This window comes from Podarcis tiliguerta (genome assembly GCF_965153285.1).
Source record: "Podarcis tiliguerta genome assembly, chromosome: 7".
Lineage (NCBI taxonomy): Eukaryota > Metazoa > Chordata > Lepidosauria > Squamata > Lacertidae > Podarcis > Podarcis tiliguerta.
The window spans coordinates 41322697-41343302 of record NC_139540.1 but is presented as its reverse complement, the minus strand read 5'-3'; the positions used below and the strand labels follow the sequence as shown (position 1 = coordinate 41343302).

The following is a 20606-nucleotide window of genomic DNA, read 5'->3' as shown; positions in this document are numbered from 1 at the left end:
AAAATAAACATAAGCAAATAAATATTTGCTAAATATTCATTTGTTGGTTAAGAGTTTAGAGAAATGGAAAAATGCAAACAAGCAATAAAAGGACAAGTGTCAAAAATGGTGCCGTGTCAAAAATGACCACAAGTCATATTTCACCTTTTCACCTTTTCACCTTTTCTCCACCCTCCTTCCCAAGTAAGCCCATGAAATCCAGTGTCTAATTCCACCATTGCTCAAGTGGCACCATCTGAACTGACAAGTATGGATTGTTTGACCTGCCTATATGGTGCAGGAGCATAATACGTGCATATACTCTGGGGCACTGAGTACAGTTTTTGTTTTATTCGCCCATAGCTTGTTGTACATTTGGGTTATATCTACCCAGAAGGCTGATCCATATATGGAACCCTGTATGACCTTCACTGAATTGCAGTGGAGAGAGCTGCAACCCACAACCAATGAAGTCAAGGCAGCAGAGCTGGGGACAGGGAAGGAACGCCCTCTGGTTTGATTGGTTATAAACTTCACCCAGAAGTATTCATTTTACTAATAGCAAGCAACTGCATTTTGATGTTTTTAAATTAAACTGTAGTTATCTCTTGAGTTTCAAAGCACTTTGTGAATAGCAGCTCATTCATGGGAAATAAAAGCTTTGGGTCAAAAGAGTTTTTTAAAATTCCTTTGACTTGAAACGTGGGTGTTCACTTTGGCTGCTTCCCAAGCAAAAAGAACCAAGGGAGCAAATTATAGTCCACACCCAGTTGGGAACTTTCTTCAGGTATTTCACAGACATGCCTTGCATCTGAATTGTTCATATTTTTTCTGCGGAGAAAAATGCTTCTCCAAACAACACTGGGCAGAATATTTCTCTTTCAACTGTTTTGTTTTGTTTTTAAGCATATTAATTTTGTGTGGGGTTTGGCAATGTGTGAGGCAGGGAACCTATTCATGTTTCCCTATGAAGTATTTTTTCTACAGTTTTGCCTTATTTAATTATTGGATTATTATTAATAACAACAACAACAAATTATTTCATGCCCTTCAACTTCAAGTCCCAGGGTGAGTTACAACAATTTAAAATTCAGAATTAAAAATAGTTAAAACAAATTGCGGTTATAGGAATAGGGTGGGTCCTGAAAACACACCTCAGGTGTCAAAAGTTGGGATAAAGATCTGCATCTACAGCATTCACCAAAAGCTGTACAGTGGTACCTCGGGTTACATACGCTTCAGGTTACATTCGCTTCAGATAACAGACTCTGTTAACCCAGAAATAGTGCTTCAGGTTAAGCACTTTGCTTCAGGATGAGAACAGAAATCGTGCTCTGGCGGCGCAGCAGCAGGAGGAGACCCCCAACCTGAAGACCTGGTCTTCAGGTTAAGAACAGTTTCAGGTTAAGTACGGACCTCCGGAACGAATTAAGTACTTAACCTGGAGTACCACTGTACCATGAATATGCCAGATGCACCTCTGTGGGGATGCCTTCTCCTGTGCCTTCTGTGGAACTAATGAGAGCCCCTATTGCAGCTGTGAACATCCAAAAGTATCTGTAGGAAAGTAGGTGATCTTTCAGATATTTGGGGCCTAAGTCATTTAGGGCTTTAAACGCTAGTGTGAGCAAATTAAATTGGGCCCAGAAATGAACTGGCAGTCAATGATGGTTTTAGAACAGGGTTTATATATGAGTTCTAAATAGAACCTCAGTCAATAATCTGGCAGCTACATTTTGAACTAGTGAAATTTCTGAGGGCTTCAAGGACAGCTGCACATCAAACACATTGTAATAATCCAGTCTGGAAGTTACCAAAGCATGGAGTACCAGTCATCTCTGTCCAAAATGGGCCATACCTGGTGAACTAGACAGAGCTAGAAATAATCAAACCTAGCTACCAAGGCCACCTGAGTGGAATACCCTCAAGCTATGATCCTGCCCCTTCCAGGGCAGTGCAAGCTTGTTCATAACAGGCCATCTTCCTGCCCACATCCTCGACCCAAGAACTTGGAATACATAACACCTGTTTTTTCAGAGTACAGTTTCGGTTTCAATTTCTTGGCTCATACCCAGCACATTGTTGCCTCCAAACACCTATCCAGCTTCTCAGCCACCTCTCCTGATGTAGATGGAACAGAAATAGAGCAGGTAGTCACCAGCATATTGGTGACACTTGGTTCCAAAAGTTCTCTCAGTGGCTTCATGTAAATGTTAAATAGCATGGAGAACAAGAACCCTCTGGGCCTCTCACAACTGCTTTTTGGAAACAGCCCTGGAAATAGGAACAGAACCACTGAAGTACAGTGCCTCCAGGCTCCAATTCCATGAGCCTCTCTAGAAGGATACCATGGACAATGATGTTGAAAGCCATCAGGAGGTCAAGAAGAACAAGCAGGTTCACACTCCCCACATCTCTTTCCTTACTAATGTCATCAACCAGGGTGGTCAAGGCAGCTTCAGTGCCATGATCAGGTCTGAAGACAGGCTGAAATGGATCCAGATATTCAGTCTCCTTCAAGCATGCCCAAAGCTGAACCTCAACTGCCACCACCCTCTCAAGCACCTTGCCCCAAATGGAGATATATGCCACTGGGCATTAGTTTAAAACTTCCACATCCAGGGAAGCCCTCTGTGTGAGAAAGTGGGGGGGGGGAGAGAAAGATTCTGCATTTTTCTGCATGAAATAAGTAGCTCATTCACCTTTAAGAAAAAGATGTCTATTGTATGACTGGCTGTTGTTTTTTTAAAACCAACTATCATGCCAGTATAACCAGTCAGGGCTGAGAACTTCTCAGACTTGTGAAGTGAGAGAGGGAACTAGTCGTTGTTGTAGCTTGTCCTGTGGAACGACTTGTGCATTAAGTAGAGGTGTGGCCAGGAATGCCTGAGAGCAAGAAAGATTGAATGATTGCAAATCAGATATTTCAGTTCATGATGAGAGAGCAGAGTAGTCTATGGATTACAACACAGAGAACATACTCTCTGAATCAACCATTCATGGCACCAGAAAATACATGTTTAAAATGGTCGTAAACAACTAGTGTACCTGCCTACAAAAATAAACGCAATGTGGAGTCCCTTCTGCCATGTTCAGTTTTCGTGAGGAAGATCTTGACTAGTGGCAGCCATTAGTATATGCACAAGTAGCCTCCTTCCATCAGTTGCTTATGAGGAGAGGCAAAATGCTTTCCCCTCATCCCTGACTCACTGCATGATGCTACTTGCAAACTGAGTATGATGATTAGGTGGAGACGTGGAACCACTCTGCATATCCTCAGTCAGCAAAATTGGTCTGGTAGGATAGTCTACCTTCTGAGGATCCCATGACTGACAGAAAGAGGGTGGCTCAAAATCCCAGGTTCCGCCTTGCTCTGGCCCAGCTGTGTGCTCAGCCTGCCTCTGGCTCCCCTTTCCCACAAATGCTGTTGCAGACTTAGGGTAGTATTAAACTAAGTATTACTCAGAGCAGTCATGTTCATTGATTTCATTGGGTCTACTCTGAGTAAAGTTTAATTAGAATACCACCCTTGTAACCTATTCTTACCTTTTCAAGAGGCCCCAAGGGCCATATACATTATGATATGTAAAGACGCTGTCAGGAAAAAGTGAAGCATTCACATGTAAAGGGGCCTGAGATGTTGATGCATTGCTCTGATTAAATCTGCTAAATCCTTCACAGTTTTCTTGATATCAGATGGAAATTCATATGAGGAACAGGGAATTTTGCATCTTCTCGGTTCTTGAGGCTCTATCAGGAGTGAGGCAGATGCTGTTGGACTCCAATTCCCATCAGTCCCAGCCAGCATTACTAGTGGTTGGCAATAATGGGAGTTGTAGTCCAACAACGTTCGGAGGGTCATATGTTCCACACTACATGAAGGGTTATATGTAGAGTCCATATTTGTATGTAATGGTTTTCATTGTTTCTTTCAACAACAAAGCTTTCTTTTAGTACTGCTGCCTCTTGTTATTTTAGCTGTTGATGCTTTTGTTTGAAAGGAATGTGTGGTTTTAATTTTGTTAGTTCTTTGTTAGTTAGTTATTATGAAGTACATTTACATAATGGCTTTTCCCCACATTAGAACCGAAGGTTCCCAAGTGATCTTCCATCCAAGCACTGACCAGATCAAGAGCTGCTTAGCTTAATCAAGGTTTTATTGCAGTTTATTGTAAGCCACTTTTTTATTGCTTTGATAGAAAAGCAGAGTATTAATCTTAAAACAAACTAACAGCAATCCAAATAGTCTGTGAGAAGTTTGGATTGAGCAGATACATCTCTTCACTTGAATCCACCAGCTCAGATGGCCTCCCGTCAGCTGCAAAACTTGTGGGAAGTCTACTCACAGCATCCCTGCTAGGTGGAGCCCAGTGGAAAGCCCCAAGCAGGGCATTTGGAAGGTGGGGCTGAGCCAGCCTGTGATCTGCTTGATCCCAAGATCTTCTCACACCTTTCGTCAGCCAGCAGTAGGACCAGACCAGATCTGATTGCTGCACTAGCCTGATTGTCCTGTTCTCTCCCCTTCCATCATGGCTGCTGAGAAGTGCAGAGCTGCAGATCCGGTGGTGGCTCAGCCACTCCTCAAAGCTCTGACAACAGCAACATAAAGTTCGGATTGTCTCCTTAGTATATTAAGAGAGGATTGCAACAATGGACTACAGTAGTTGCTTGCCACAGCTTTCCTTCTGCAACAGTTTCCTGAAAAACTGTCCAAATGGCGACTTTGCTGAGTGTTTCATTATATGCCTCAAGAAATGTGTGCATTTAAAACCCTCTTAAGAAAATACCATTACTGGAGGCCAGCAAAATGGCTGTGCATACTTAACATAAGTGAGCAGGTGGTTCTGGCAGTATCATTGGGGACCTTTCCAAATAAAGTTTTGACACAAGAGGCCACATCTGGATGTACACCTCAAGAAACCCCATTGCATGGTGACTCACAGGACAGCTTACATCTGCTTCCCACAAGAGCTGTTTTACAACATGGGAGTGTGCATGCCTCAAAATGACTCCCATGTCTAAAAACTCACATGGGATGAATTAATACAGTGGTACCTCTGGTTACATATGCTTCAGGTTACATACGCTTCAGGTTACAGACTCCGCTAACCCAGAAATATTACCTCGGGTTAAGAACTTTGCTTCAGGATGAGAAAAAGAAATTGTGCAGCAGCAGCGCAACGGCAGCAGGAGGCCCCATTAGCTAAAGTGGTCTTCAGGATAAGAAGAGTTTCAGGTTAAGAACAGACCTCCAGAACGAATTAAATACTTAATCCAAGGTACCACTGTATTGTGTGTAAAGCATTTTTCAAAGAAGGAAAATGTAGTACCTGGGACTGGTTCCTCAATATTGCAAACGACAACAGCATTACTGTATCCTTAAAACAAAGCATAAGACAAGTGAAGAGATTAACCTGAAGCTGGAAAAGGATAAAGGAATCATAAACTTTCAGGGAGCTAGACTCTGTTCAATTTGAAACTTTATTTTCAGACTTTCCACCTTGAAACTAGAGCAAATCTTTAGAAGAGGATCCATCTGCTGATTGAGATCAATGTAACTCACATTAATATTTGTTAAAAATATTTTTTTAAAAAAAAATGGCTTTGAAAATGGCTTAATCGCATACTTCAGCAGATCAGCAGCAATAATGTGGTAACTTTCAAACAGTCTCTTTCTGCCAGATGATGGGCATGATCCACCTGAAGCACTTTTAAGTTGTATTGATGGATTTAATTTTTTGTGAGGATGGTGAACTTTAAGCCCAGGGGCCAAAGGTAGCCTTTCATCCCTCTCTTTCTGGTTCATGAGACTCTTCCCAGGACACACACATGCTACATGGAAACATCACTGAACTAAATGTTACTTCCTTGTGCTATAATTAGGAAGAATGTGAAAATAGCACCAAACAAATCATAGACTGAGATTTTAAAGCATCTTAAGATAAAGGCATTGACGAATAAAGTAATAATAGATGGTTATTAGCAATTTCATTGCAAAGAAAATGCCTATTTACTAACATTTGGTTTTACACAGGATCCAGCCAAACTCCAGGGCTTTAAAGTGTCCCTATGGTTTCTGAAAGGTCATTTTGAAGATAGCTGGAACTACTAGGGTTTATTGTTACCACCTTATGGAGGAACTGTGCCTTGGTTTCCTGGGTGATAGGATGCTAACTGTGGATGTATCTCTTGTCTCAATGTACTGTAATGGCCAACCTCTCATGTCTTCTTACTTCTCACTCTCATTTCTTGTCTTTGTTGACTGCACAATTATACAAAACCCATGATAACCTTAAGAAGCTGACAAGTGATAGCTTGCATTTGAAACATCACATTTCCCCCTAATGAATCATCAGTTTATTTATAAGCGTCAATAAGTCAGTTAAGCCTTCTAAAATGATTTTGTTTTATGTAGCTGCGTTACACACACCGATGCATCCTTGAATCACTGGGTGTCTACTTCACTCCTGGGGTGGAGGAGGGTTGTGTCAGCATAATAGGCACTCGTGGACCTGCCATTCCCATGTGCAGGGCACACTGCAATGTGCTTAGCATTGCTGAATGTCACCAAGGGTACTACTGCATTGTTTGGGTGTTGTCTCTCCTCAGTTTAATTACCCTCCACTTTTCTGTGGTAAACCGTGTTCAAAGCCCCTTACAACAAGGGCAAAATGGGACATGCAATAAAATATAGCGTTTCAAGAGAATTCAGTAGTAATTACAAGACATGGCAGGAATAAGTAAATCAAGAGTCATTTTAAACAATACTTCAACAGGCCAATCAATAGGTCCTATGTGATTAGTTACATCTGGACTACATGCTCTACATGCTCTATATGGGACTGTAGGATAAAGGGTGAACTGGGCAAAAACACCCCTTCACCATTTCCTTTCATTTCAAAAGAGAAAGGATATACCACTACAAGAGACCCACTAGAAAAACTTGTGTTCTGTTTCCTGGGATGAATCAGCAATTAGTTATGGACGGGAACTCACTTCCTTTGGCCTGAGGAGAAAAGGTCACAGGCAGAGAGACCTTGGAAACCATCATTAAATAAAAATAAATAACTTGATTTATAAAGCAGTTTTTTATGCTGTAATTAGGGATGCTCAATGAATTCATTGGGTCCATATGTCAAAGTGAACTCACCTGATCCACAGCTCCTGGACTAATCTACAGATTGAAGCATGATTCAGTTTTATTGGACCACCTCAGACAACAAATTGTCTAAGGTGGTCCAATAAAAACCCTTCCTGACTGGCAAAAGCTGCTCTGAGTGGCCAGAAAACACAGCTGCTGTCATATGCATTGAAAATAGGCCACTCTAGAAGAAAAGGAACATCATTTTATGCCAACCTTCCCAAAGACATTGTATGGGGTGGGGGACATGGCTGCCCCTAAATGCAGGGAGTGCCACTAATGAAAAAGTCATTGTGCTTATACTGTGCTTACAGTGTGGGGATACCATACCATGGAATGGTGCTTCCAGGGGAAATGTTGCTTCTTTGCAACCTGCTGGTGGTCACATTCGTTCCTGAGGTGACTGTATGGCAGCCACCATGGAGATGGCTGCCTTTAGACAACGCACTCAATTGCACTTATGAAAAGGATCAGTAGGCAATATTACATCCCACTTAAGCCAAAATAAAGTTAGTAAGACTCAGTGGCCTTAAGTGAGCTGTATTGGTAGTTTTTTAACATCTCACCATTCAAATACTGATGTTGGCTGTTTTAGTGTTTTCCTTGGAAGACTTTATGAATGGTAAATGTAATGATAAAGTAAAATGATTGGCTGACTCGCGTGATTTTCAGGATGAGAAATTACTGTTATTTTACACCTTGTAGGAAATAACCTGCTAAAGCCTCTGTGACTCTCATAACAACAACAACAACAACAACAACAACAACAACAACAACAACAACAGTCCTCTTTATGTAGAAATCTTATGTCTAGGCACGATTAACTGTGACCTGGGTGCATATAATGAAGCAGATGTTTCAAGTCCCTGGGTAAATAACTCTGACAACTGCAAATGTTATAGTCACATGGAAATATGTCAGATAACAGAATTGAAGGATTAAGTTCAATTCAACACTGATTCAACCTAGGTTGTTGCATTTAACATTATATTAATATAATTTAGTAGTATAATAATATGTGCATTTAAAGCATAATTCATATTACATGAAAACCTTGGGATTTTCTCCTCTTTTTCCAGCATTATATCCTGCATTTTCATACTTGTTTCTGGTTTCTTTCTGGTTTCCTTTCCTTCCTGAAGCTATTGAAACTTGAAAGATTTTTTAGATTTATTACATTAGCATTGATATATTAGCACAGTTATCGTAGGCTGAAATCCCATACCCACTTACCTAGGAATAAGCCCCATTGAGACATTCTTTTTGTAAAGGATTGCACTGTAATAGGCTTTTAATTGAACGTATTTGCTGTGGTGGTTTCCTCCAGTCAGCTCTATGGTGCTTTTTTTCAATTAACATGCTTAAAAGCGGGTTCAAAGGAATATATTAGTGTGTATATTCTTGCTCCCAAACTGCAATCTTGATATTACCCTCCAAGTCTGGTATTTAATTTTTTTAAACACATGACATGATTGCTGATGATTGCTTTGTTAAAGTCATGTGTATGTAAGCTATGAGTTTGCTGTTAGTGTATACGATGTGTTCACACAATGAAAGTGTACGTCAGAATTTTGTGTTTACTGAAGGGAGCAAATGTTTCGTTGGTGCCAAATTCACTAGATGCTTCTAGACATTTTCCGTTTTCACATTTAATCCCTGTCTGATTATTGGACTTGCACTAGGAACCCAGCCCAGTCCGAGTATTCATCAAGGGCTTGTCCTTGATCATTTGCAGGCCATATCATTATGAATCTCCACCCATCTAAGTAAAAAGTTCAGAAACAGCTGAAGTCATGTAGCCATACTCAGAGACAACTCACCAGGGTGCAACAAGTGCAACAGAACATTTAACGTGAGTGGAGGAGGAAATGAGAGTTTAACCCAGTTGTCATTGTCATCTGACCACAGATGCATCGCCTTCAGTAATTCCTCTATGGCACATCAGGTTGACTTAAATTTCTGCTGATACAAAAATTTCTGCTTCAGCTTTCAACAAATACAACACAAGGTGATCTGAGTTCATATAACAATATGTAAACTGTAAAGTAATTTCACCCAATAGCTGTATATGTAATGAAACTGTAGTGGTGGTACTTTTCCCAGAGGCTCAACATGGTACAAAATATGCATTAATATAATGAAGTACAGCAAAACATTCGTTTAACACAAGGATGGGGAACTTGTGGCCTTTCAGCTATTGCTGGACTCCAACTCCCATCAACCCCAGCCAGAATGGCCAAAGGTCAGGGATGATGTGAATTGGAGTCCAACAGCATCCGTAGGGCCCCAGGTTCTTCATCCTTTCTTTAATATTGTAACAGTGAAGAATCTGGTCAAATAGCAAGAGTGATAGCTATAATAAATGAAATAACTAATATCTGTTTCTAATTGAATGCATACATAACAGTGGGAGAAATTCAATGTTGCACTAAGGTGAACGTTCTATGACACATTGCCCGGTGGAATGTTCTTCCCTCTGTTCCCTCACATGCTGTTTTGTGGGTTCTGCTGACCGCTCCTCCCCTGGTCAATTTTGGGGTGTACATGGTCTTCTGCTAGAGGGATTTACTTGTCAAATTTGGCCTGGTATAAATAAAATAGTGAGAATCAGACTTTTGTGACTTTTCAAGATTATTGAGAATGTCTGTACAATTTCCAGTTTAAGATACTTCATTTTTTTCTTTAAAGCTTCTACTAAGAATATGCAAGAGAATTCAGATTATGAAAGACTCTCATTAATATAAAATGATAAAATTATGTCTGTGTTAGTATTATTTTTTTCATTAAGTCTGCACCAGATGCTGATAAAAACAGAAAAGAAAAGAAAAAAGAAAAGAGCTGAAGGGTTTTCATGCTGTTTCCAGAGTATATATATATTTTTAATCCAATTTGTTGGGATTGTTGCTAGATTCAGACCAATGCATAAAAACATGCCTTAATCTTTGCACGTGAATTAATTTTGTGCTGCCAGGAGAGTAGCGGGAGCTTTGGCTGACTTTGTTCTTGGTTTCAAACTACTGGTTTCTATGGAGGCACTGGAACATAGATGCCACTCCCTAGTTCTAAATCAAGTCAGACAAGTTTCCCAAGACAGATTTATCAAACCTTTCGCACTGTAATTGCTCAGTCGCTCAAACCAGCTAATGTGGAAAGGATTATATACCTTTTATAACTCCCATAGTCTTGATAAGCATGGCCTCACCTGCAGACAGACTTCTTTTATACTTTGTCCACTAGCCCACGCATACTGTTTTCTGAATTTTTAGCTTTCATGAGCAATGAGATGAAACTTGAATTGTTTAAAATACAGCAATTGTAGACATCTATGTCGTGGCAGAAGGAGGGAGGAAGTTCCCCCCAATGTGTGTGTGTGTGTGTGTACACAGAAGGAGGGAGGAAGTCCCCCCCCGTGTGTGTGTGTGTGTGTGTGTGTGTGTACTATTTCTAAAAGATACAGGGATTGTGCTCACTCATTTTCCTGGGGATTCCTGGGGAGGTTTCTGAAAGTGATGTTGTGGGTCTATAGGAATGGGGAGCCTGCAGCTCTCCAGCTTCAAACATTCCTGACTATTGGCCATTCTGGCTTGGGCTGATGAGAGGTGAAGTCCTAGAAGGCCACAGGCTAGCCACCCCTGGCCTATGTAGATGGTCAAATTGCCCTGAGAGGAGTTGCATCAACCCAGCATAGCCTGGTTGCTTTATTACCTTGCCAAGTGCATCAGTTGCAATTGTATAGAGTTCTGCAAATATAATAAAGTAGAATTGTATATATAGTAAAATTGTCGTTGGCAGGAGCTCTGTGAAATAAAGAGGGAGTTGCAAAAAAGAAAGTCTGCAAAACTTTGAAGTCTGGAAAGTACCGTATTTTTCGCTCTATAAGACGCACCAGACCACAAGACGCACCTAGTTTTCGGAGGAGGAAAACAAGGAAAAAAATATTCTGAATCTCAGAAGCCAGAACAGCAAGAGGGATCGCTGCACAGTGAAAGCAGCAATCCCTCTTGCTGTTCTGGCTTCTGGGATGGCTGTGCAGCTTGCATTCGCTCCATAAGATGCACACACATTTCCCCTTACTTTTTAGGAGGGAAAAGGTGAGTCTTATAGAGCAAAAAATACGGTAAATGACCATTTTAAAGACATTGCTGTGGTCAGGAAATAGTAGAGAATGAAAGTCTTGGAGCAAATGAAAGAAAGGTAGCAAGGACATACCCATGAACAAATGTACAAGTCTGTGCTGGAGGTAAAGGGGAGAGATTGAGAGACTGAAGGTGTGGTCAGCCTCACAAGATAAATTATCCTCCCTGTAATGAGTGAGGCGAAGTTAGAGAGGTCAAAATGAGAACAAGAAAGCCCATTGAGGAGGCCTAACTGGCCCCATTGATTTCAGCAGAGCTGAGTTATGATTCATTCTAAATTGATCAGAGACATTCATCTGTAAGGAATGAGCCCAGATCTTGGGATAAGAGAGACTGCAGGCAAAGGGAAGGATCTCATTTAAAAGAATTAATACTGAAATATACAGGAAGAGTATGAAGAGAGAAGAAATGTTCCAGTTTGTCAAGGGAGACTAGAACTAAAGAATAATGCATGAGTAGATTTTACCATGCTGTATGGCAAAATTCTTTAAGAAGAGTGAGACCTGGGGAACTAGAGGCATAGCAACTAGTGGCGGCTAAACTATGGCATTCCAGAAGTTGTTGGACTGTAGTTCATCCCTGATCATTGGCCCATCAAATACAGGTTAACTATACCTGCACTAGAGGAATTCAACCGATGAACACTCAAGAAATATTTGGATGGTTTGGGAATGTTGCCTGGCCTAACACATAGAGTTGCATTAAAAAGGCCTACATGTGTAAAGAGGGGGACATAACTGAAGAAGGATATTTTAAAGACTGGTAAGATACTGAGGAACCAAGCACTGGAAACTGGATGAGATAGTGAATTAAAGAGAATGGAAGATTCGTTGGATAAATCGGAAATGATTAGGAAAGAACATAGGAAGCTGCCTAACATCAAGCCAGACTTTTGGTCCTGCTAACTCAGCATTGTCTACAGCAGGCTTCCTCAAACTCAGCCCTCCAGATGTTTTTAGCCTACTACTCCCATGATCCCTAGCTAGCAGAACCAGTGGTCAGGGATAATGGGAATTGTAATCTCAAAACATCTGGAGGGCCGAGTTTGAGGAATCCTGGCTAACCTCTGGCCCTCCAGGGGTTTCTGGACTCTAACTGCCATTATTACGAACCACTGGGCATGCTGGCTAGGGCTGATAGAAGGTGAAGCCAAACAACATCTGGTTTTGCAGTGGCTCCATAGGATTTCTCTTGCTTTCTTTCCTATTTAGATTGGCAAAATAGAGTCAGGAGGATACTAGATGATCTCAAAAGTTGCAATAAGATATAAGGACTGTGATAGGAACCAAGCTACTTTGAGATGTGTAGGTTACTTTCATCAACACAAATTTTAACTAGGGGTATACACTGAAGACATAACTCAGTTTGGATTCTGCTTTGATGCTTCAGAACGTGGGTTGATTTGGCTAGAACCACTGCAGAAGACACTTGCTTTGTCTTAATCAGAATCTCACATCTGAACAGTCAAGGCTTCTTACATATTTGCATTGGTTTATATGGGGAAAGGTTCAAATGGCTATACACACACACACAAACGTTGGCAGAAGTGGATGAAATTTGCAATTTGCAGGTGTAGTTCCATATTCTGAGGAAATGAAGCCTACCAAATTCAGCTCACACAACTCTCTATGCAATTATATAGAACTTTCCAAACATCAAATATACATATGACATTTTTATTCCACCAAGTGTCTGTTTCTTTAAATATAAAGGTAAAGGGTAAAGGGACCTCTGACCATTAGGTCCAGTTGTGACCAACTCTGGGGTTGTGGCATTCATCTCGCTTTATTGGCCAAGGGAGCCGGCGTACAGCTTCCGGGTCATGTGGCCAGCATGACTAAGCCACTTCTGGCGACCAGAGCAGCGCACGGAAACACCGTTTACCTTCCCGCCAGAGCAGTACCTACTTATCTATTTGCACTTTGACGTGCTTTTGAACTGCTAGGTTGGCAGAAGCAGGGACCGAGAAACGGGAGCTCACCCTGTCGCTGGGATTCAAACCACCGACCTTCTGATCGGCAAGTCCTAGGCTCTGTGGTTTAACCCACAGCGCCACCCGCGTCCCTTTCTTTAAATATAGCTTTAACCTAATGTGTGCAATACCAAAATCATATCCAAGTGCAATACAGGATTTCTCAAATCCAAAGTTCCATCCAAATATTCCTTCATTCAAAAAAGAGAAAAGTATCTCTACAAGTACAGTGGTACCTCTGGATGCAAACGGGATCCATTCTGGAGCCCCGTTCACATCCTGAAGTGAACGCAACCAGTGTCTGTGCATGCACGGGTCATGATTTGCCGCTTCCACACATGTGTGTGACGTCATGTTGAGCGTCTGTGCATGTGCGAGTGGCAAATCCCGGAAGTAACATGCTCCATTACTTCCGGGTCTCCGCGGGGCGCAACCCAAAAATGCTCAACCCGAAGCTACTTCAACCCGAGGTATGACTGTATGTTTGTTGTTAAAGGATAATCAACAGACCAGGAAAAAGCTGTCGTGGGAGTGTTGTAGCTTTGCTCTCAGCCACTCAAGTCGCAGTGGCCGTGCCCCAGTTGCATGAAATCCTAAGCAGGACTCTGATGATGAGATCACTGGATGCAAATCTTTGTTTTGAATATCTTCTTCCAGTTGGCCTGCAGTGGAATGCTGAATTATATATAACATGCTGATAAAAACCTTCATACAATATAATAAATTTACATTTGAAAATTATTCGAGCAATTACACTTACATATGACAGCAAAACATATGCTCAAATAGAAAAGTCAGCTCCATAAAATTGAAAAGGCACTCTGCTCATTCTGTAAGGGCTGATGCAGACACAGCTGTGTGTTCTGCTTAAAGGGGCCATGACTCCAATTACAATCTTCTCCATCAATAGGAATTATTAATTTTAAAAAAACTCAATTCTAAGTTAAAATTTAAGCCCTTTGGAATGACAGTTTCTAAGTGGAAAATCCACTTGGACTCCAATTGTAATAAAGTATTTTTGAGATTCAATCTGTTATATGGGTGAGGTTTGAAAACTTGGAGGATCCTGGTGTCGTTCTGGGTCAGGATGACACCAGCACTCCACGCTTCAGCATTGGTGACTACACGCTTGAGGTGGTAGATGATTTTGTCTCCCAAGACAGACGGATGCCAACCAACAACTGAATTATAAACCCTTGCTTTTGAAACATACAATACCTTCCCTGGATATAATACCCTGGGTTCGTACCATTTTCTGCCAAATATAAAAATATGTTTATAGGATGTGTTAACAACCAACCCAGTGTCAGATGTTTGTCCTCAGTAAAATTAAAAGCAGAAATGATTTTTTTGTCAGTTTTTTAGTATCTTGTGCATTTGGTAAGACTTGGCTGCCTATTTGTCAGTCCTGGGGAATTTTCTGCACTCGTGCACTTTTGCCTTTGAGTGGGAGAATACTGTTTGTTCAGCTTAGTTTTGTGGAATCATATAGTGGCAAATGTCCCCGAAAGTCCCTCTGACAGTGTTGGATATTCTTGATAGGTGGGCGCCCAGGCTTGTGGCTCCCAGAAGGAAGGATTCTCAGAAGGTAAGATTCTTCACCCACTTTATGCCAAGGACTTTATCCATGGCTGCCTCATGCCCAGATTCTCATTCAAGTATGTCCTCTATTCTTTGCTATTCACCACTGCAATCCTAGTGAGAATGGGGCCACCATCACACCATGCATTTTATCTCATTACGACACCACTTTAAATAGTCATGGCTATCCCCAAATAATTATAGGTGCTGTAGTTTGTTAAACGTGCTGAGTGTTGCTAGGAAACCCTTATTCCTTTCACAGAGCTATGATTTCCAGAATTCCTTGGGTATTATTTGTGGGAAGCCATGACTCTTTGAAGTGGCACCATAGCCAAATAAAGCAAATGGGAATTCTACACAATGCAGCAAGAGGCTGGCTTGATCCATTACAGGTCAGTGCTCCTGGACACAAAGCCACACCCACAACTTCAGTTTCACAGCAGTTTGGGCCAAAAATCACTTCTGCTCCAATTAGGGCCTGCATGGAGGATGAAGAGATGTAGCCAACATAGAAATATTCAGCTTGTCAATAACCTACTGTGGTGCTATGATACAAGAGTCACATCCATTGTTCTGCCCTCTTTTGCCTCTGGCCCTGCCTGTAACTGGCATGTCGGCCCCAAAAGCTTGCCCAAGAGGTAACACAGTCCTCAGGATGAACAGGATGAATGCAGCTGCAAGATTGCTGATACAGAGAAGTGACAGGGCATGACATCAGATCCTCTCACACACTACTGATTCTGCTGTGACTTTTGGAGCCATACCCTTCGGTTTCTTAAAAAATAATGATGAAAGAGTCCAGAGTAAAAATCTGTCCCAAGAAGAATACTAGGAAGAGTGAAAGCCTTCAGTCAGTCGCCATCACCTTTGTGGTCATCCACACTCTGTCCAAACTGAGTTACGCCACATGCCTCCATTTGTATCCCACAAATCATCAGTAAGACAGTAAAGTTGTTGCATTGCTCCCTGTTTAACTGGTCAAGGGTAGACTTCTGCTTGTCACACCTGTTTGTTGTGTGTGAGATAACTCAACCAAATAAGCTTTTCAATACATTTTAAAAACACTATTCTTTTCAAAGAATATCAAGCTGATCTAGGGAACTAGATAAGAAATACAATGAGAAACAAAATAGACACATTTACATGTGAGCTATATACTATGATGCTTCCATAACTCCAAGGACTTCAATGGAGGATCAGCTTTTTATATTGAGTCCTCAGGCATTAAAATGAATGGGGAAATCTGAAGGCAGGGGAGCTACTATGAGAACACGGGGGATTATTATTTTTAAACTTTGCTTTATTTATATGGTGACTTTAATTCACATTGCTTCTCAAACCTGAAAGTAAGCAGAAGACTGCTATTGGCATTCTCTTTAGTTAAGCTGGCACCAGAAAGATCTATATGATGTCAAGGAAAGAGGACAAATCCAAAGTTTGTGTTGTTCTTTCCCTCTGCTTCTCCAGAGTTCCATCATTTACCAATGGCTGGAGGAACCCATATAAGAATATTATTGGAGGGAGGTGGAAATATGACCTCCAAATGCCCACAGGAAGTGGGCTCCTAGGACTTAGAGCAGCAATATCAAATTGGTTTGTGAAACTTGGGATCCTGCCGTTGTGTGGACCTGCCAAAAATTTACAAGTGCAGCTTTTTGTGTAGTGGTAGTGGGTAATTCTGACTTTCATTCAGTAGTTCCCCAGTACAGCCTGTCTTGTCTCTCTCTATAATGCTCTGTTTGGTGCCCAGCAAAGTGTTTCATCGCAAAAAGTATCAAGGTGTGTCTTTGGCTTTCCCCCTGGAGCAATAATGATGTTGTCAAGCATTTCAAGACCTGCCCAAAGGTTTTGGGTGGAGGAACACACTTGGTTAAGCAGCATCTTCAGTGCTCTGATCTGAGGAAGTCAGAGACTCCTCCAAAGCCTGGGTGAAAGAACATCTACGCAGTGTCTTTTTACAGGCACTGTCACAAGGGGTGGGGGGGAAGGGCACAGCCACCTGGAGTGTTATCGTCCCTTTCTTGGACCTAAGAGACAACAGATGCAATGGATTGGCTAACTTACAGAGCAGCTGCTGTGCTGTTCATTTTAATGGTAAGAATGGATTTTAAGAGAATTGTTTTCAAACCTAGTGTTACTTTTCAAGTTCTTGTGCTGGCGATGCTGGTAATTCTCTGTGCTTTGGTTATTCCTGCATTGTAAATCGGAAGTGAAGACTGGGGAAGAGGGGAGGAAGACTTTTGTTACAATTCTGTATTAACTTGCTAGGGAGTAAATCCCATGACCGAGTTTACTTCTGAGCAAACGATCATGGGATTGCCCAGTAACAAAACCACCCATCTACTCTAAATATAACTAAATCCATTTATTTAGATGTTTAATATCCAAAACAGAGAGCCAGGTACTACTGGGAGAGGGCTCGCTGCACATTGTAATCAATGGAGGTGTTAGTCAAGGGTCTAGTTCAAGTATGACTTAGTTGAAAGCCACTCTATATAACGAGCAATCCCTTGTTATCTGTTTTTGCTAGTATGCTTTCTAGCAAAAAAGTGGAAACATTTGGACAAACTCTTTCAATCTTTATCATGGTATATATTGTTTTTCCTGTACTGCATGAAGATTGTATAGTTTGCTGTTTATTATTAGGATTTGATGCTCAAATCCCTCGGAGTTAAGATTTCTCCAGTCTGTCACTGAAAACCTGCTTCTAGATACATGTGCAAACAGGAAAATTCGTCAGCATGGTACTTCTTTATGTAAGAGCTTTGGGCTGCGTTTGTTTTTCTTATACACGGGAAAGTGCTATCTGTGGAAGAAACGACATTTAGGCATGTTGAAGCAATCAAATGTTGAGAGATTGTAGAGTCAGAACTTGGTGGCCTTGGAGGCCTTGCTGCATAGTCCATATTGTCATGTAACTCCATTTATCGTAATTTGTATTGCTTTTTCTTGCACTTAGAATGGTTGCAAGCAGGGGGGGTTTCAGCTGGAACTTGCTGGAACTCAGTTCCGGCACCTCTCAGATGGGCACCATTGTCATTCTAAGTGAATGATGGAGGTGTTCATGAAGAGTTGTGGCACAAAAATGACACTGGTTTCAAGTGACCGTATAATCTTAAGAATGCTACAGTATTCTTTGCAATCTGTTCTTAAATAGGATTTCTTCAGACCAAATGTAAATTTGCACATTCCCCCCACCACCACCTTTCCTACTGGTAATGTATCAAAATTTTCTAAGATGATGTGGCAGAGCGAAACTCTGCAGTTCATTGCTCAAAGGAAAGAAGCAATGCCCAATTAACAATTTCACACTTGATAAATTAGAACTAATCAATGAAGTCAGCTGCCAAGTGACTAACTTAAGGGTTGGCAAAAAGCAAAGCAGTGAATCGGTTCCTACATGTTTGGTTCAACATTCAGGTCTTTTCAAAGCCTGGAATGTTGCTTGCTCTTAAAAATTAGACTGGGCCATTGATACATCTTTTTCATTATTATCTGTAGACCAAGACCCACTAATTAAATAGCATGCATTTCTTAAGGCTGGGGTTTAAGTACAGAGATTTATATGTTAGGTGTGCCCTCTGACATTTATTTGGGAAGAGTGTCTCTTTTAGCATATGAAACAGGTCTGTTTTTAGCCGTCTTTTGACAAAGCTGAGAAAATGTCTATAAACACAGGTGTCGTCTGTAGAGGCCTTCATCCAAATAACTGTGCAACTACTCCAATGAACCCAATGGGGTATGGGTCTTTTAAAGTGAATGGGATTTTCCTTTGAAGTTTGTAACTTTGCATTGCCTGGGTGTGGAGGGGAGAAAGGCCAGTAATCTTACTGGCATTTCCCAAGCTCTTCGGCATATCCAAATCTTTGTTTGAGAGCATGATCACTGAGGGGACTTCACAGGCAGAAGTAAGAGGAATCTCTTCATAATGTGGAGTTTCCCAAACCACAGAATCTCTCCCTCTCTCTCTCTCTCTCTCTCACACACACACACACACACACAATGTCTATTATGATATGCATGTGAACCAGTGCTAATATTCTAGATAACAGAAGAACAGAAAAAAATCAAAAGTTAAAACTAGCAATTTTTTTTTGAAACAAATGTTCTGGTCTGGGAGGGAGTCAGTATATATTTCCCCATCTGATCTGAATTTTCAACACCTGCTTGATTCAAAGAGTACTCACTGCAAAATACTGATTTTTCTGTTTGGGCTGTGTTCATAGTACTTGTACAGGCTTGCTTCATGAAGGCAGTGCATTTTTTCTTTACCACCTGCCTGATGAAAACTAGTTTATGCCATCTCCACTTGGCCAATTCTCTTCTTCATTGTTTCACCCAGACACCTTCATTTTCCCTTCCAATTATTAAAATAAAAAGCTAGATTACTTGTATGTATTTTTAATGAAGTGTCACAGCAAACTGAGACTAAGTAATCCTATCCAGGATAAGGCATTGCATACAGGTTTGTGATGACAATCCAGTACAGTGGTACCTCGGGTTACATACACTTCAGGTTACATACGCTTCAGGTTACAGACTCTGCTGACCCAGAAATAGTGCTTCAGGTTAAGAACTTTGCTTCAGGATGAGAACAGAATCGTGCTCTGACGGTGCGGCAGCAGCAGGAGGCCCCATTAGCGAAAGTGGTGCTTCAGGTTAAGAACAGTTTCAGGTTAAGAGCGGACCTCCGGAACGAATTAAGTACTTAACCTGAGGTACCACTGTATTAAGAGTTCAGCATGTTTAAGCCTTTTGAAAGATAGTCTGGATGTTGACCTGAATGGCTACAGTCTAGTGCATGCTCAGAGCTCAGTTACAAGATCACTTGGCACATGGGTGGTGTGTCATGCACCAAAAAAATGGGTTATTTAATGATGCCACCACAAACCTTCCTATTGTGAGCTGAACTTCTGGAATGTGATCAGAGGCCAATTTGTTTAAGGACTCAATTATCCTTAGGGAACCTGCATATTCCCTATACTGCAGCCCAAGAAAAGTACAATTTATCTATTAAGCAATAATATAGATTCTTCCCATTCACTCTGAATAAAAGTCATCCTAGGTTTCCAAAGCTGACTATTTGCTACATCCTTTAGCTCAAAGGGATGGTGCTGGCTTTCTACATAATTAGAAACAAGTGTCACATATATGGACTTGTTACCTAAACTTGGAAGAAAAACAAATTTGAAAATTGTTGGCAAATTTATTTCTGGAATTCAGGATTTGGCCCATAATTCTGCAGGCATGCTTGAAATACAATTATCTTTCTTAATTAAAAAACAAAACAAAGAAGCTATTAACATTCATGAATGCAATGACTTAGCTTGGATTTAAACATCAACTTTTTAAAAAAGAAACATTACTTGAAGACAGATACCAGGTACCTAGATATTTAGGCCTGAATCATGAATGCAATTACATGGATACACATCCTGTTTGAGTTGTTGATTTCTGTGGGATTTCTAACCATATAATGGTGTTTAGGCTTGGAGACGCCATCTGCCAGGATTTCGACTGCAAAGTTACAGAACTTTGGAAATAAATGTAATAAAAGGAAAGATCTAATCTTCTTCAGTGGGAGTTTTGGCGCAGGAATAAAATGCATAGTCCAAAATGCTGACACAACTGCACACTAGGATGGCACAAAGATGACTCATAGTATAATGCGCTTGAATACTCAGCCCTGTTCACAGCAATACCCTGCCTGACTTCAAAGAGACAGGCTCAACTCCTAAAAAGAACAGCACTGGGAAAGAGAACAGATCAGGAATTAAGGGCATGTTCAGTCACTTGG

The 20606-nt window shown here is 41.1% G+C and overlaps 1 protein-coding gene and 1 long non-coding RNA gene across 2 annotated transcripts in view; both read left to right on the top strand.

Moving 5' to 3' along the window:
• The window catches only part of LOC310682652, a 73270-nt gene extending 72469 nt beyond the window's left edge, over positions 1 to 801 (top strand). Inside the window, exon 3 of the long non-coding RNA XR_014514067.1 lies at positions 343 to 801. This is a non-coding gene — a long non-coding RNA (uncharacterized lncRNA). The remainder of the gene's footprint in view (positions 1 to 342) is intronic.
• Positions 802 to 16709: 15908 nt separating this feature from the next.
• The window catches only part of LOC310682042 (uncharacterized protein), a 74029-nt gene continuing 70132 nt past the window's right edge, over positions 16710 to 20606 (top strand). The window contains exon 1 of the mRNA XM_083450287.1: positions 16710 to 16903. Within this exon, the coding sequence (XP_083306413.1) occupies positions 16856 to 16903 (48 nt within the window). The 5' untranslated portion in view covers positions 16710 to 16855. The remainder of the gene's footprint in view (positions 16904 to 20606) is intronic.